The sequence below is a fragment of the Camellia sinensis genome, chromosome 9, assembly GCF_055761805.1.
Source record: "Camellia sinensis isolate YWXY chromosome 9, ASM5576180v1, whole genome shotgun sequence".
NCBI classification, from domain to species: Eukaryota; Viridiplantae; Streptophyta; class Magnoliopsida; order Ericales; family Theaceae; genus Camellia; species Camellia sinensis.
The window spans coordinates 61,940,507-61,955,886 of NC_138969.1; the positions used below are offsets into that span (position 1 = coordinate 61,940,507).

At 32.0% G+C, this 15,380-nt stretch overlaps 1 protein-coding gene and 1 long non-coding RNA gene across 2 annotated transcripts; both read left to right on the forward strand.

Moving 5' to 3' along the window:
- Positions 1-758: 758 nt before the first annotated feature.
- LOC145799470 (heparanase-like protein 2) lies at positions 759-1,826 on the forward strand. The gene is made up of 4 exons (XM_082889058.1): positions 759-776; positions 1,119-1,186; positions 1,293-1,392; positions 1,503-1,826. The coding sequence occupies exons 1-4, from the start codon at positions 759-761 to the stop codon at positions 1,824-1,826; spliced, it is 510 nt and encodes a 169-aa protein (XP_082745184.1).
- An 11,706-nt stretch (positions 1,827-13,532) lies between these two features.
- Positions 13,533-14,161, forward strand: LOC145798616 (uncharacterized). Its single transcript, XR_014339749.1, has 2 exons — positions 13,533-13,686; positions 13,772-14,161. It is a non-coding gene; the product is annotated as an uncharacterized LOC145798616 (long non-coding RNA).
- The last annotated feature ends 1,219 nt before the right edge of the window (positions 14,162-15,380 follow it).

Sequence of the window (15,380 nt, forward strand, 5' to 3'; positions counted from 1 at the left end):
ATCGAGATGTAAGTAGCCAAATCTTTTGAAATGGCATATAGTTGTCCTGTAGCATGTCTAAAATACCTGTTTCCTGCCTCCCCGAATTTCCAATATTCAGGTTCATGGTACCTCACTCCCCTGTTCCACAGAGTGCACAAATAAGACATCTAAAAGCTTAACACTTTCTCAACATCCAGTTAACAGCAAGAATTTTAGGACAAAATTCCACTTACTTCTGAGCAAGGACAGGACTAGATTTCATACATCCGATATACACCCGTGGCTTTTTCCTGTATCTTGCCAAAGTTTCTCCTAGTGTTGCTGCAACATTTACAACATCTTACCCAATGCAACAAAATAAATAAATAATTTGTAAAGTTACAAACATATATAATTTCATTTTCAAGTAAAACTTATTTAATCAATCATATCAGTCGTGGATTTGAATTTAGAGGTTCATATGAACATGGGCATTTGAAGTTCTACCCCGATTGGGAATTTAAAAGTTGTAACACATTGAAGCAACAGAAGCAGGAAAATATGACTTTGTCTTCACATAAAAATCTGCATCCCACGAAGCTGGAGTCTGCATAAAAACCCAATTCAAGTAAAATTAATACATTAAAGACTATCAAATCTGTGAATTTAATAGTTTGTTGAACTTAATTAGCAAGAAAAACAGAGTAAGGGTGTTGAATACTCACAGAGGCCGACTATAGGTGGTAAATTCGCAAGCTTTGAATAACTTATTCTCTGCAGTGTGAGATAAAATCGACATGAGATCTGGGAAAAAGGTATAGATTTTCTTCTTTGCTATATATTTTTCTGGGATAGTATATGACCCCGATATGTGACATAGAACAAATAATTTTCCTAGCCGTTTAGTTGTGTTTCTGTTTGTAGTTTTTTTGAAAAACGAAGACAATGAAAAATTCTAAAAATGGCCATCATTTTAATATTTATGATTATATATACATATGAATACTCGAAAATAAGTACTTGTTTAGTTGTGTTTTCATTTTCTGTCATCTGTTTTTCATTTTTGGAAAAATACCCAGAAATGTGACATAAAACTGGATAATTTTCCTACATAGCCATGTCAGAATATTTTCCTAAAACTAGTTTTCTGCAGACAGGCATTGATTGGAGGAAATTATGGCCTTCTCAACACTACAACATTTATCCGTAATCCGGATTATCACGGGTTAGTCAATATTGAGATTTTCTAATACCCTTTACTATTTAATAAAGCTGAAATTATCATTTTGACACATTTATTCTATATTATTGTTTGGTTGGCTCTTCTACAGTGCTCTTCTGTGGCATCGCTTAATGGGAAAGATTGTACTTCAGACCACTTATGACAGTTCCCCTTATCTACGCGTATATTCTCATTGTTCAAAGAAAGAAGTAAGCGAAATATTCTTAACCTTTTTTAGCTTAATTTCTCTTTCTTCTCAATAATATATCATTTAGCTATCACTTCATTAATTAAATTTATTTACTCTATTTTATCTCAGTCGGGCATTTCACTGCTTCTAATCAACATGTCAAATTCTACTACCTATGAAGTTTCGGTTGCGGATGACTCGAACTTCTATCCTGACAACTATGATGATAACCAACAACAAATCCACAGGGAAGAGTACCACTTGACTCCAAAGGATGGCAATATTCAAAGTGATGTGTTGATGTTAAATTGTGTCCCCTTGGTGCTCACAAAGTCAAAGGATATACCAGCTATGCATCCAGTGCTCGTGCATGCTTCAAACCCTATCAGTGTTGCACCTGATTCTATTGTTTTTGCAACTCTTAAAGATTTCAAAGCACCAGCTTGTTCTTAGGAATTTTTCTTTATGTCACGTTATTAGAGATCTTTGGTTTATTCTATTGGGTATATATTTACAAATGGTAAAAATGGGATTCTCTTATTTTGTTTCATTTCGTCACATTAATCAGAAAATATAAGTTAAAAACACAATAAAATGTCATATTTCTGGGTATTTTGAATAATGCCCTAAGGCTATGTAGTAAATAATCAAAAAATATTCTCACCTAATAATCAGATAATTTTCATTTTCATTTTCTGATATGGCTATGTAGCCATATTCTCACCTAAATATTCTCACCTAAAAACACTTAAATTAGGTGAGAAGTGTTTTCATTTTCTGTCATCTGCTATGAAGAATGAATAATGCCCCTGCTCTCATGAGTCATATCCCCAGTTTAAGGTGAATACACAATGAAATGTATTGAAAATTTTATTACGCGTGTATAGACTGACTATGCATTTTTGTGGAAATGATGATAAACAGAAATGAACCCAAGTCGAGGATTTCAAAGCAAACTGAATATGTTCGCAATTAGAATCTCACCTGGAAATTTTCTACTTTCTTCAGAAGCCTTTGAAGGCAAAATCTGAAATTTCAAGTAGAAACTGAAATCATTACCCAACTAATAAAAAACGCAAAATTGAAATCAAAATGGCAAGAGAAGAAAACGAATCCGGAAAGCTCCAATCGGAATTTCAAGCAGAAACTGAAATCATTACCCAACTAATAAAAAACGCAAAACTAAAATCAAAATGGCAACAGAAAAAAACGAACCCAGAGAGCTCCAATCGGGGTTCGAAGCAGAGAGAGAAAGAAAAGACGGCGGCGACAACTGGGAGGGTTGCGAGTGGGAGGGTTGCGAGTGGGAGGGTTGCAAATTGAAACCACTGAGAGAGAATGGGGGAGAGACAGAAATCGGGTAGGAGGGTTACGAATTGAAGCCAGTCGGAGAGAAGGGGGAGATAAAGAAGAGGGAGATAGAGATAAGGAGGGAATTGGAGGAGACGAATTGAAGCCAATCGAAGAGAATGGGGAGATAAAGAAGAGGAACAAAGAAGGAGATAGAGATAAGGATGAAATGGGAGGAGACGTGCAACAGAAAGGGGGAGAGAGAGAGAGAGAGCAGAGTGTGTTTGGACAGGAAACAAATTACTCTCAACCGTTAGATATTCAGTAGGATTGATCTAAACCATTCAAATGAAGTGTATCTCTGATACATTTTATATATTTTCAAAAATCGTTGTGTCTTATTATATAGATTAAATTAAAATGTAATTTATTAAATTCATTGCTAAAAATTTGAGGTTAAAATATAATTGTTGGTTTTGACTTTTAAATGAATTTTGTAAAATTATTGGGCCATAAATGCACCCCAATAAAATTAAAGTAAAAACTGGAAAAGATAATTTATTGTAAGAATATGTCTCGTGGGCTTTGTCACCGAGGTGGATAACAAAGTTTTGTTAAAAAAAAAAAAAAAATTCCTTTTCCCAGTCTTTAAACAAATAACATCACCCTATTACCTCTCTTCTCTCTCTCTCTTTTTCACTTGCCTTGTGAAAAGATTACATTTTAATAGTAAAACATAAACTACTTTGATTACTATTTTTTTTTTAACAGAACTCAATTCAAATTTTGAGTTTAAATTTGTCCACCAAAAAAAAAAAAAACATTTCCAAAAAACAATTTCACATGCCCTTTGCCTCCAAATCCTTCCCTACTTTCTTTTTACCTTTCCTATACTAACTACAAAAACACATAAATCTAGGGCATGCTCTTCACTTTAAGAAGTCCCATAAAACCCATAAAAAAGAGGGACCAATTTCACACTTAAAAAGCCATCAACCCATACACTTTCTTTAGGAAGTCCCCTTCTCAAGACACTCCTCCATCTACCCCCACTCACTTTATATAGAATAGAATGAATTTATATATAAATACTGGTTAAGATATAGAATACTGATAAATTAAATGTGACAATACAATTTTTATTTTATTTTTTTGATTTTTTGTTTTTAGCTCACCAAAATATTCAAAATTACATCCCAACTAATCTTGAGATATATGTATTTCGTATATACCAAGTAATTTCCGTCATTTTCATAAAATCTTAAAAAAACTAACAACCATATATTGTAGTCAAATATTTTTTCCAAATCATTTTTTTTAAGCTCTCTAATTTCTAAAAAAAATAAATCATAAAAATTGTAACAATATATTCAATAGAAATCAAAACCTAAATATTCAATAGAAGTAACCAAACACCAAATATATTCAAAAAAGCATACATACAGATGTATGTATGTTTCTACAATTTAAGTAGTATTCAAAAGCATACCCACTTTCCCCTCTCTCTCTCTCTCCATTTTCTTTTCTCCTTTTCTTAGGTTCTCAGAAATCTTATGATGATCAACCTTTCTCTATGGTGTTTGGTTACTTATATAGACTTCAAAAAGCTGTAAACAATATATCAAAACCCAAATATATTGTAGGTTATTAATAGCAACAAAGATACGATTTAACCAAAAAAAAAAAAAAACATTTCCAAAAAACAATTTCACATGCCCTTTGCCTCCAAATCCTTCTCTACTTTCTTTTTACCTTTCCTATACTAACTACAAAAACACATAAATCTAGGGCATGCTCTTTACTTTAAGAAGACCCATAAAACTCATAAAAAAGGACCAATTTCACACTTAAAAAGCCATCAACCCATACACTTTCCTTAGGAAGTCCCCTTCTCAAGACACTCCTCCATTTACCCCCACTCACTTTATATAGAATAGAATGAATTTATATATAAATACTGGTTAAGATATAGAATACTGATAAATTAATTGTGACAATACAATTTTTTTTTTTATTATTTTTTTGATTTTTTGTTTTTAGCTCACCAACATATTCAAAATTACATCCCAACTAATCTTGAGATGTATGTATTTCGCATACCAAGTAATTTCCGTCATTTTCATAAAATCTTAAAAAAACTAACAACCATATATTGTAGTCAAATATTTTTTCCAAAACATTTTTTTTAAGCTCTCTAATTTCTAAAAAAAAAATAAATCATAAAAATTGTAACAATATATTCAATAGAAATCAAAACCTAAATATTCAATAGAAGTAACCAAACACCAAATATATTCAAAAAAACATACATACAGATGTATGTTTTGTTTCTACAATTTCAGTAGTATTCAAAAGGCATACCCACCTTCCCCTCTCTCTCTCTCCCTCTCTCCATTTTCTTTTCTCCTTCTTTTCTCAGGTTCTCAGAAATCCTATGATGATCAACCTTTCTCTATGGTGTTTGGTTACTTATATAGATTTCAAAAAGCTGTAAACAATATATCAAAACCCAAATATATTGTAGGTTATTAATGGCAACAAAGATACTATTTTGGTTCACTACAACAAATATACTATTTTAATAACATACAAAGACTGATCTAATATACAAAGACCCACACTATTTTAACCCAAAAAAAAATAACTTGATTGTGTTGAAATAGACAAATTTTCATGAATCAAATTCCCAAGTTTAGAGAGAAATTAGAAGAGAGAAGTTATTTGGTGTGATTTTGATTTTGTTGTTGCCTCAAGAAACTTGACTGTGTTGAAATAGAAAAAAATTCGTGAATCAAATTCCCAAGTTTAGAGAGAAATTAGAAAAGAGAAGTTAAATTAAGGCCAACAGCAAAATCAATTTGAGGCAACAACAAAATCAAAATTAAAATTGAGGCAAAATCAAAATCAAAATTAACATGAATCAAATTGAGGCAATAGCAAAATCAAAATCACACCAAATAACTTGAGGCAACAACAACCTAACAAAAGTCAATCAAAGTCACACCAAACTAAACATTAGACCAAATAAATTCAAAGAAAGAAACAGAGGAATAGGGGGTTCGGGGTTAGGTAGAGAGAGAAAGTAAGAGAATAAGTTATTCTTCAAAGCTTGACAACCACTCACCACTCCTGAATTCACCTCCAAATTCAGACCCAGCTCACCAAATTAGCTCCAAACGTAGAAGCACTCCTAAGTTTCCATCAAACAAATCCAATGACACCAACCTACCAACAAAACTACTTCTATTAAGTCTTAAAACTCAAAACCCAATAAAAATTCTCTTTTTTCTGGCAATAACAAACACAATTGGGTACAAACAAATCAACATAATTTGAAACACATCAACTATACATAAACACAATTACAAACTAATCGAGACCCACAATGGAATTGAAGTCACTATCAAAAAATAAAACAAAAGAACACTCACCGATCAATGGAAACGGTGTATACAGAGAGCTCTGAAACCGAAATGCTATTTTTCGGAGAATTGTTTTAGAGCAATCCAAATACCTAAAAATGATATCCAGAAAATACCTAATTAACAAATCAATTTAAGGTTTAGAAAAACAAAAATCAAAATCAAAATCAAAATCAAAATGAGTACTCTGTTACTTTGTAAGGGTCAGACGTGGGTATATTTAGGCGGCAATCGCCATTCATCTGAACCATCGATATAAACTTAAATTCATCTTATCCGTTAATATCAAATATATCTCTGATACATTTTATATATTTTCAAAAACCCTTTCCCTTATTATATAGATGGGTTTGGGGTTTGGAATCAGATATAGACATACATCTTGGAATCATGTATAGAGAATTCTCCATTCTCCCTTTGGAGCACCTCATGCCAACACGAAAATGGTGTTTTTGATCATAATCCACATAGCAAACATCCACACCAAACCAAATCTATATAAGTTTGCATAACATCAATCTGCCTTTAAATAATCTTTAACTTTATATAACATCAATCATTTTCAAAGTTTGTCAACAATAAAACCAAAAATAGTGTAAATTCTACACTCGAACTCTCTAGATAAACTTATTGACGTGCAATGCATGTGCTTACACTACTACACATAGTCAAAAGACGCTTTATAAGTAAAGAATCATCTTTTAGCTATCAAAACAAATATTCAGAAAGTGTATTAGTATAGTCACAAATTACTTTCACATATACATATGACAAAGTTTCAGATTTACACTTGAAAATGAAATGCATAATTACATACACTTGAAAATGACAAATCAAAATAAGTTTCTTCATCAACAAAAGGGCATAAATCAGTTGTGACAAAAGTAACTATAAAACTAATGATGTCTAAGCTCTCCTACACTCCAAAAAAATTACCAAATCATTTATAAGAAGTATCTAGACGAAAATCGGAATACTTAAGACGAAGCTTTAAATATAGAAGGTTTAGAATATATAAAACTCAACAAATTGCTTAAAATTTGAAAGATTCTAAATGACTCAAATAGCACGATGAAATTCTCAACAACCAATCAGAGAATTCTAAAAAAATAAGAAGACTTTTGCTAATGAAAGTTTGAAAAGTATGATACTACAAATTCAAACCAATTAAGATATTAATTTCAAAATCAATTAACTGAAAAATTCAAATCCTAATCTTTAACACAAAGAAGCCATGCATTTGACCATGAATTTGAATCTTAGTAAATAAAAACTCGAACTCAGTTTTATAGCTTTAAAACAAATTAACTCGTTAATTCTATAATTATGTTAAGAGTCCATTGATTGAATTTACAAAATCATTGCATTCATATAATGTCCCAATGTGACTAAACTAATCATGTAAATGAAAAAGTACTTTAAATAAGAGTAATTACACAGATGATTAATTTGGAAGTCATTAATTACATCAACTACGACAATTTTAAAAGTGAAATTGTTGCATTAAAAAATAACTATAGTAAAAGGACTTTAAAGTGGTCTAATAGTCATTTTAGTAACTATATATGAAATAAATAATAAAAAAATCAAATCAAATCAAACAGATTAAAGGAATGTTATTCAGAGGGAAAAAAAATGTCTGATATGAATTGCTAGCATATCACTCGTGCCTAAAGGCACTCTCATATAAACAACTTAAATGGTTGAATCTTTTCTGTATAAAAAATAAAAAAATAAAAAATAAATCATACAACATGGAAGTTTGAAGAGATTACCTTAATTGGAGAGTTCAAGGGTGCCATTGGTTTGTTTCCTTCTATCAATGAACAACCCCGGACTCTTTCAAAAGCTTCTTCATCTCATCCAATTCCTATAGATTCATATCCAACCAACAATAGTAGAGTATTTAGCATGAATAAGAAAGAAGATCAAAAAAGCAAAAGTACTTTAGGAACATGACATATTTCAAAAAATTATTTAGGAACATATAGTCTAAATAGGAGAGTATTTAGGAATATGACATATTTTCATAGTATATACCGTGGAAAAAAGTAGAAAATTTAAAATTTACTTTGCAAAAGTGTCACCCTTCCAAAAATATATATTTAAAAAAAATTCCATTTTCACTACTAAGGTAACTATGGAACATAAAACTTTATAAAATTCATGTGAGTTTACCACTTTGGATGCCATTTAGGATAAAGATGAAAGAGAAATGTGCCTTCAAACATTATCATATCTTTTCAAACAAATTGAACGAAGTATGCACAAATTGTCGCTCACTCGAGATTGCCACTCTTTCAACACTCATCAATCAAAGAAGTGCACGTTTAGTTTAATATTGTAACTCCCAGAACAATAAATACAAAATCATTAGAGAGATACAAAATGTAGACCTATAAAAGGGAGCCGATATTACCATTCGCTTCTAGTCTTCATTCACCTGTAAAATACAGAAAAGAACCAATATGATAAGGCAAGAGGCTACCCAATTCAAAACAAACAGACGCATTGTCACACTATTAAAAGGTTTTTCATAGACCACCCATTTCAAACTAAACACAAACAATGTTGCACAATAATAATAGATTTCCCAATGCAAACACTACCAAAAAACACAACACATTGTCAACACAGATACAAATTAATGACTGATAAAAACATTAAATTACAAAAATCATTCAATATTTTCTTTGAGTTTTATTTTTTTCAACTCTTACTAATGTTAGAGGGAAAATTTAAGAAATAAGTGTTCCTAAGGTCTTTGGTATACAAAGAAGAGATTTCATTACATATTTTCATTATGTGATTAAATTCAAAAAGCAAACTCTTTGCTTGGCAATTCAACAACAAACTCTAACTAACTTAATCTCTAATAAACATAAATCATCAAAACACCATAATAAATCAACATAAATCAAATTAATTCATAATAATAATAATAATAAATTAATCTACAAATAAAGCTCTTAGATCTGGGAATAAGAACCAACGCCATAGACACTGCCCAATTCAAAGCTCTTAGATCTGGGTATGTTCCCTCCATTGGAAGAATTGCTCTCAATCCTTAGCTTTGAATCAAAATTCTAATAATTTAATATAAGACTTATTTCACACTATATAAATAACGTAAAATTTATTATTTTAAGTAATGTATTTATTATTTGATTTTTTTTTTTAAGTTGCAATAAATGGATTTATTTTTTTCCCACAATTTACATTACTTATTTATTCATATGTATAAAAAATTATTATTTCATATTTTCTCAATCATATATTATTTTCAATTTTTATTTTCGAGTCATTAAACTTCTAATTGATGCATATTTAAAAAATACAGGTTAATATATCTTACATAATTACAAAAATTAAAAAATAAATAAATATAGAAGTAAAAAAATCAAAATAAAAAATCTAATGGCCCTCCAATAAATTACAATTTTTTAATTTCACAGCTAAAATCAAATAGCACAACCATAATCATAGGCAGATATTGAAGATGTAGATAAACAGTGACAATGATCAAAACAATCACTCCTAAAAGCAAAAAACAAACGGAAAAAATACTTAAAAAGGAAAAAAAAACAAAATAGAAATCATATGAAGCATATATGCAGAGAAAAAGATCAAAAAAATCAATCAATTCGAGGAAACCAATCGATTTTGTTGATCAGTTTGTACCTTAACAGTGGCGGTGCTAAGCGATGATCTTCGAAAGGTTCGAAGACCCTGGAATTTGTATAGAGAAATCTAGGGTTTTTTGGGGTTTGCTTGTGTTGTCGCAATGTTCTTTATTATAATTTGATCACAAAAAACAAAGAGGTGTGTGTGTGTATGTAGAGAGAGAGAGAGAGAGAGAGAGAGTGTCGATGTCAAAACACCTAAACCATTAAGATATGCGTATAAACTAACTCACTCTCTCTGGTTTTCTATCTCATCATCAAGATCGTCACGGAACTCAATTAACGATGGGTTTGAATTGCAGCAACGATGGGTTTGAAGAGAGCGGGTGCGAGTGCGAGGAGGGTAGGTGTCGATGAGCTAAGTTCGATCTTCCCCTTCAATGGCGGCGATGAGCGAACGTGTGTAGAGAGGGCCAGATGTGTAGAAAGAGAACATGTAAAGAGAGGCGTCTGTTTGGGCAGACGTGAGAGTGAGAGAGAGATGAGCGTTTTGACAAAAATCAAACATCATCTCAACCATTGATATTTATTAGAATGGATCTAAATCCTTGATTCAAAATGTATCTCTCATACATTTTAAGACATTTTCAAAAATCTTCTTGCCTTATTATATAGATATAATATATACTTTTTGATGAGATGTACCATAATTTTTCCCATTGTAGCATTATCTTAAAAAAATATCTAAATTCAACCTTAAAAAAATAGATAGTGTTGTCTAATATTTTTGTGATTTTTCAATATTGCAAGTTCTAATAGAGTCCGTCACCGTCACCAACTCTACTTCCGGGTCTCTTCCTCGTCTTTATTATTGGATTCCAAACCTTGCCGTTAAAATCTATGCAAAGACGGACAGCTCACATATAACACGTGTCTCAATCTCATTGGACCCATTATTAGATATCTTCGCCAACCCCTCATCTACAAATACAACCCCCGCCCATTCCCTCTTCTCCTCACAATTCAATCCCCAACCTCGAGCTAATCTCCAATTCACTTCTCCACAGTCCCCAAGGTATCATATCCTTCTCTTCTCTCTCTGTCTACAGATCTGTATATTTTTTTTGAGATTTGAAGATTTTTTTAATTTGTGATTGTTGTTTTGAATTGTTCGATTTATGTTGTGGTAGTTTTCAGATTTTGATTTCTGAGTCTTGTTATGAATTTTGTTACAGATGCAGATCTTCGTTAAGACTCTTACCGGAAAGACGATCACTCTCGAAGTCGAGAGCTCTGACACCATCGACAACGTCAAGGCCAAGATCCAGGACAAGGAAGGCATTCCACCGGACCAACAGCGTCTCATCTTCGCCGGAAAACAGCTTGAAGATGGCCGGACCTTGGCCGATTACAATATTCAGAAGGAGTCGACTCTTCACCTTGTGCTGCGTCTCCGTGGTGGTTTTTGAATTGTTTTATGATCATATTTTGTGTGATGTTTCTGTGAAAACAAGTGGTGGTGATTTCGGTGGCCCTATTGTGGCTTATAAATAAAATTGTCCTTTGTTATGATACTTGTTTTTATGCAATCAAAATTATGAACGTAATTGTTGGTAATCTGACATTCTAGGCCCAAGTTTTATTTTATCCAGAATTTTTTTTATTTTTATTAAAAACATGAAGTTAAAAATATAAGGTGGTTAAGTCCATAGAAAAGATTTGAAAAGTGAGTAAATTAACAGTAATGATAAAGATTTCATAAAATATAACCTCACAACTTTTAAATTGATTCGAAAGTTAATCCGAATTATTCATGTCCCTGTTAAACATAATTTTTTAAAAAAATTGAAGCACATCTAATATATCAGTATCAATAGTTAATATATCAGTGGGTCATGAAAGTTCTGCTTTGTGAGGACTCCAAAATATTTTTCATAAATTAATCTATTATTGCAACTTCCACACTAAAAATATATATATATATATATATATTAAGTCAAGGACTTGATCTTTTTATTTTTACCCCCAAAAAATTTGGGAGTCCAGATCTGTCACCAATTGAAGATTAAGGGGTTGTTTGGGGGCGTCCGGATCCTCTAGAGTAACTCTCTAGAGTGATCCTCTAGAGTGGATGATCGGACGGTTCAGAATCATCCTCACCAAAACGACGTCGTTTTGGTGAGGACAAAAAAAAAAAAAACTTTTTGCCCGATTTCAAAACAACGAACGAGGGTTCCTGTTGAATGCAAATCTGAAATTAGAGAGAGAGAGAGAGAGAGAGAGAGAGAGAAGGGCACCGTCGCCGCTGCCGCTGCCGCTCGCCACACCGCTGGGTCACCATACTCAACAAATTGAAAGAAAAAACCACAGGTTCGTTTCATCCTTTAAACTTCAAAAAATTTAGGGCTTTGATTCAAAAAATTAGGGAAAAAATCAAAAAATATGATCTTACGGTTTTGATTTGAGACCTTTTTACATGATTTATTTCAGATCTATGCTTAGAGGAACCGAACTGTAGATGATTGGAATCATCAAAGAAATTTATGAATATATTTATATATATATATATATATATATGCATCTGTGTGTAATGGGCCTGAAATGGGCATTTAATCTGTGTGTAATTTAAATTAACGACACAAAGCTGTAGTATTTAAATTCCAAACATGGGCATCTGTATGTAATTTAAAATGACCCTCTATTTGTATAATTTAATCTGTGTGTAATTTAAATATAGTATTTCTCTGGTTGATCATAAAATAGGCATTCTGAGTTTGGAAGACAGAGGAATGTAAGAGAATGATATATGTAATTAAGTTTGTTTAGAGTCAATGAGCACTAATTATATTTGGTGTTTCTTCACCTAACACTAATTTCACAAATATTATTGTATCTCCTTTTGTTTTATTAACCTCTACCACTTGCTACTTTTTTGTCTACAATTATCCCTACTCCATTCATATGTTTTTCTTTTTCAGCATACCAAATTTTATATCATGTGCTTTCAAATTCGTTAGATTTTTTCTTACCCATTTAGTTTCTTGTAAACAAATAATATTAGTTCTCTTTTTAAAGTGTGGGAACCCTTGCTTATTTTTCACCACACCTGAGCAGTGATGTAACTAGTGACTTGGAAGAACTCCCTTGCTGATCTGTGAGGCACGATCCACATTAGGACTGAAATAGGGTTTTAGCTTATGTCACATGGGAAAGGTTAGATGTCACTTCAACTGTTCTGGTTGGTTGGGATGTTGCAGAGTTGTGTGATTGTGTTTTGAATATGTCATGTATACTCGAGCTTTTTAATTCATAGTTTACTTGTCATTCAATTCATAGGGTTGCTTTAAAGTTGGTAGTGGGAAGTTCCACCTTAATATAATCTTCTTTGATAATATCTGACATTATTAGTTCTGTGAACTGTCTTGTTGACTTGGGCTTGCGAATTAATAGTTCTCTTTTCATTTCAACTTGGCTTGAATGCACCAGCAACTGAAGTTGGACACTCCTAATCAGTATGTGTTTTTCAACACTATAATTACTTGATTTGTCGGAAGTATATGCTTCACATCAATATCTGTTACACTACATATTTGCTGCAAAACAGTAATGCACATTTTCAACAAGTACTAATATAGTTGCTCTTACAATTTCTTGTAAATGCTTATTGCTTTATGTATAAATAATTGAAGAAGCTTTTTATTCTTTTTTCTTTTTTCAATTTTCTTTTCCTTTTTCCCCCCCTCTACAAACCCAATATCCTAAGTATTTTTCCACACCCAAACATAAAATAAAATTAAAGATGAATCTGTTGGTATTTTTTATGCAGATAAACAAATGACTTCATCTTCTACTAATAATACGAACTTGACATTAAAGCCAAGGTTTTGTAATTGTGGAAGAATAGCTTTCGTGCGTATTGTGCGAACCAATGCAAATGGAAATAAAGGACGTGTCTATTTTGTTTGCCCAAGAAAATATGTAAGTACCTGTTTTATAAATGAATTTGTTAGTTTTACAAATTTCGTTTGTCCTTTATTGATTAACTAATTCTTGTCCATTGTAGTCTACGAACAACCACTGCAATTACTTCAGGTGGTTCGCAGACGACGACGACGACGACGACGACGACATTACCGCATCAGCTTCAACCAATGCTGGACCTCGGTCAACAACAGAAGAAATTAATGATCTGAGGACAACGCTTGGTGAGCATGATAGAAGGCTTGAAAGGATGGAGAAGATGTTCAAGGCAATGACTTATGTCATTGTATTTTGTGTATTTTTGTACTTTATCTTGTAAATGACTCAATGTAAGCTACTTTGTGTATTTTGTGTATTCAAGAACAATGTACTTTTGTATTTTAGGTTTTCGAACATGCTATGAATGTAATGTACTTTTGTTCTTGTTTTGTAATATTTTTTTGGTGCTTAAAAATCTTATGGCTTGCAAAAACAAGTGTATAACAGGTTTGTTTGAGATGAAATCTGTTTGAGATGTATGCTGCCAAATAGAGATCACTCTACTTGGCAGACCTTGTTTTTGACTTTTCAAACAATACATAGATACTTTTCCAAAAACAGGTTGAAATGTATGCTGCCAAATGTATGCTAAAGTTGAAATGTATGCTGCCAAACAGGTTGAAATGTATAACAGGTTGAACGTTTGAGATGAAATCTGTTGAATTATTGGTTTGTGAAATCTATTGAGTGTATAACAGATTTGTTTGAGTTGAACATGTTGAATTGAATAACATGTTCAATGAACAGGTTGAATAACAAGGTGTGCTACCAAACAGGTTGATTATGAACAGGTTGAAATGTATGCTGCCAAACAGGTTGATTATGAACAGGTTGATTAATATTTTTGCCCTTGCAAGTATAGCATGTGCAATGCCCAAGCCGCTTTTCCATCAACAAATGCAACGACAATTAGCATTTGGACCACGTAACCTACAACCAAAGTTCTAGGACAAAATTGATGCAATTGAAAATGAAGAGACGAAATTGCCGCAACGAACCACAAGAACCACCTCCGTAATTTATCCAAGAGTTTTTTTTTTTTTTAACCAAACTGATTGTTTTTGTAATTTACCATTGAATGGTATTTTCACTAAATTTGGATACTATGTTTATTTCATTGGAATGATTGGTTCATTCTATCAAAGATGTCTACTCTAACATTTGATTCAGTAAAAAAAAAAAAATTATTAAAAAAAATGCATTATCAAAATGAAAATCCCAAACACTACCTAAGAATTTTCACAAGCATAACTATGCCAGTAAAAGAGGCTCACAAGTTGGCAAATAGCAAGGCTAGGCTTTTTAGTGAAGCAATACTACAGAATCTGTTTTTTACATCAATTAACAAATTTAAAAAGTAATAACACCTCAATACAGAAGAAAAGCCGAAATGGAAGAAGCTTTAAAATAGATTAATAAATACATCCCCAAATCCAGCTGCGACATATATTTATATATTTATAAAATACAAATGGCAGCAATTCCACAAATGGATAACATTGAGTCAATATTTCATCAGCCTTCCTCTCCAAACTCTCTTGTGAATCTCTCATGCACGTCAAGGTCACCTTTGCTCACAGTTGGCCTCTGTCGGGCAAGGACCTTATCAAAATCGGTTTTTGAGATGGGTGGCGGAGTGATCTGCACAGCCA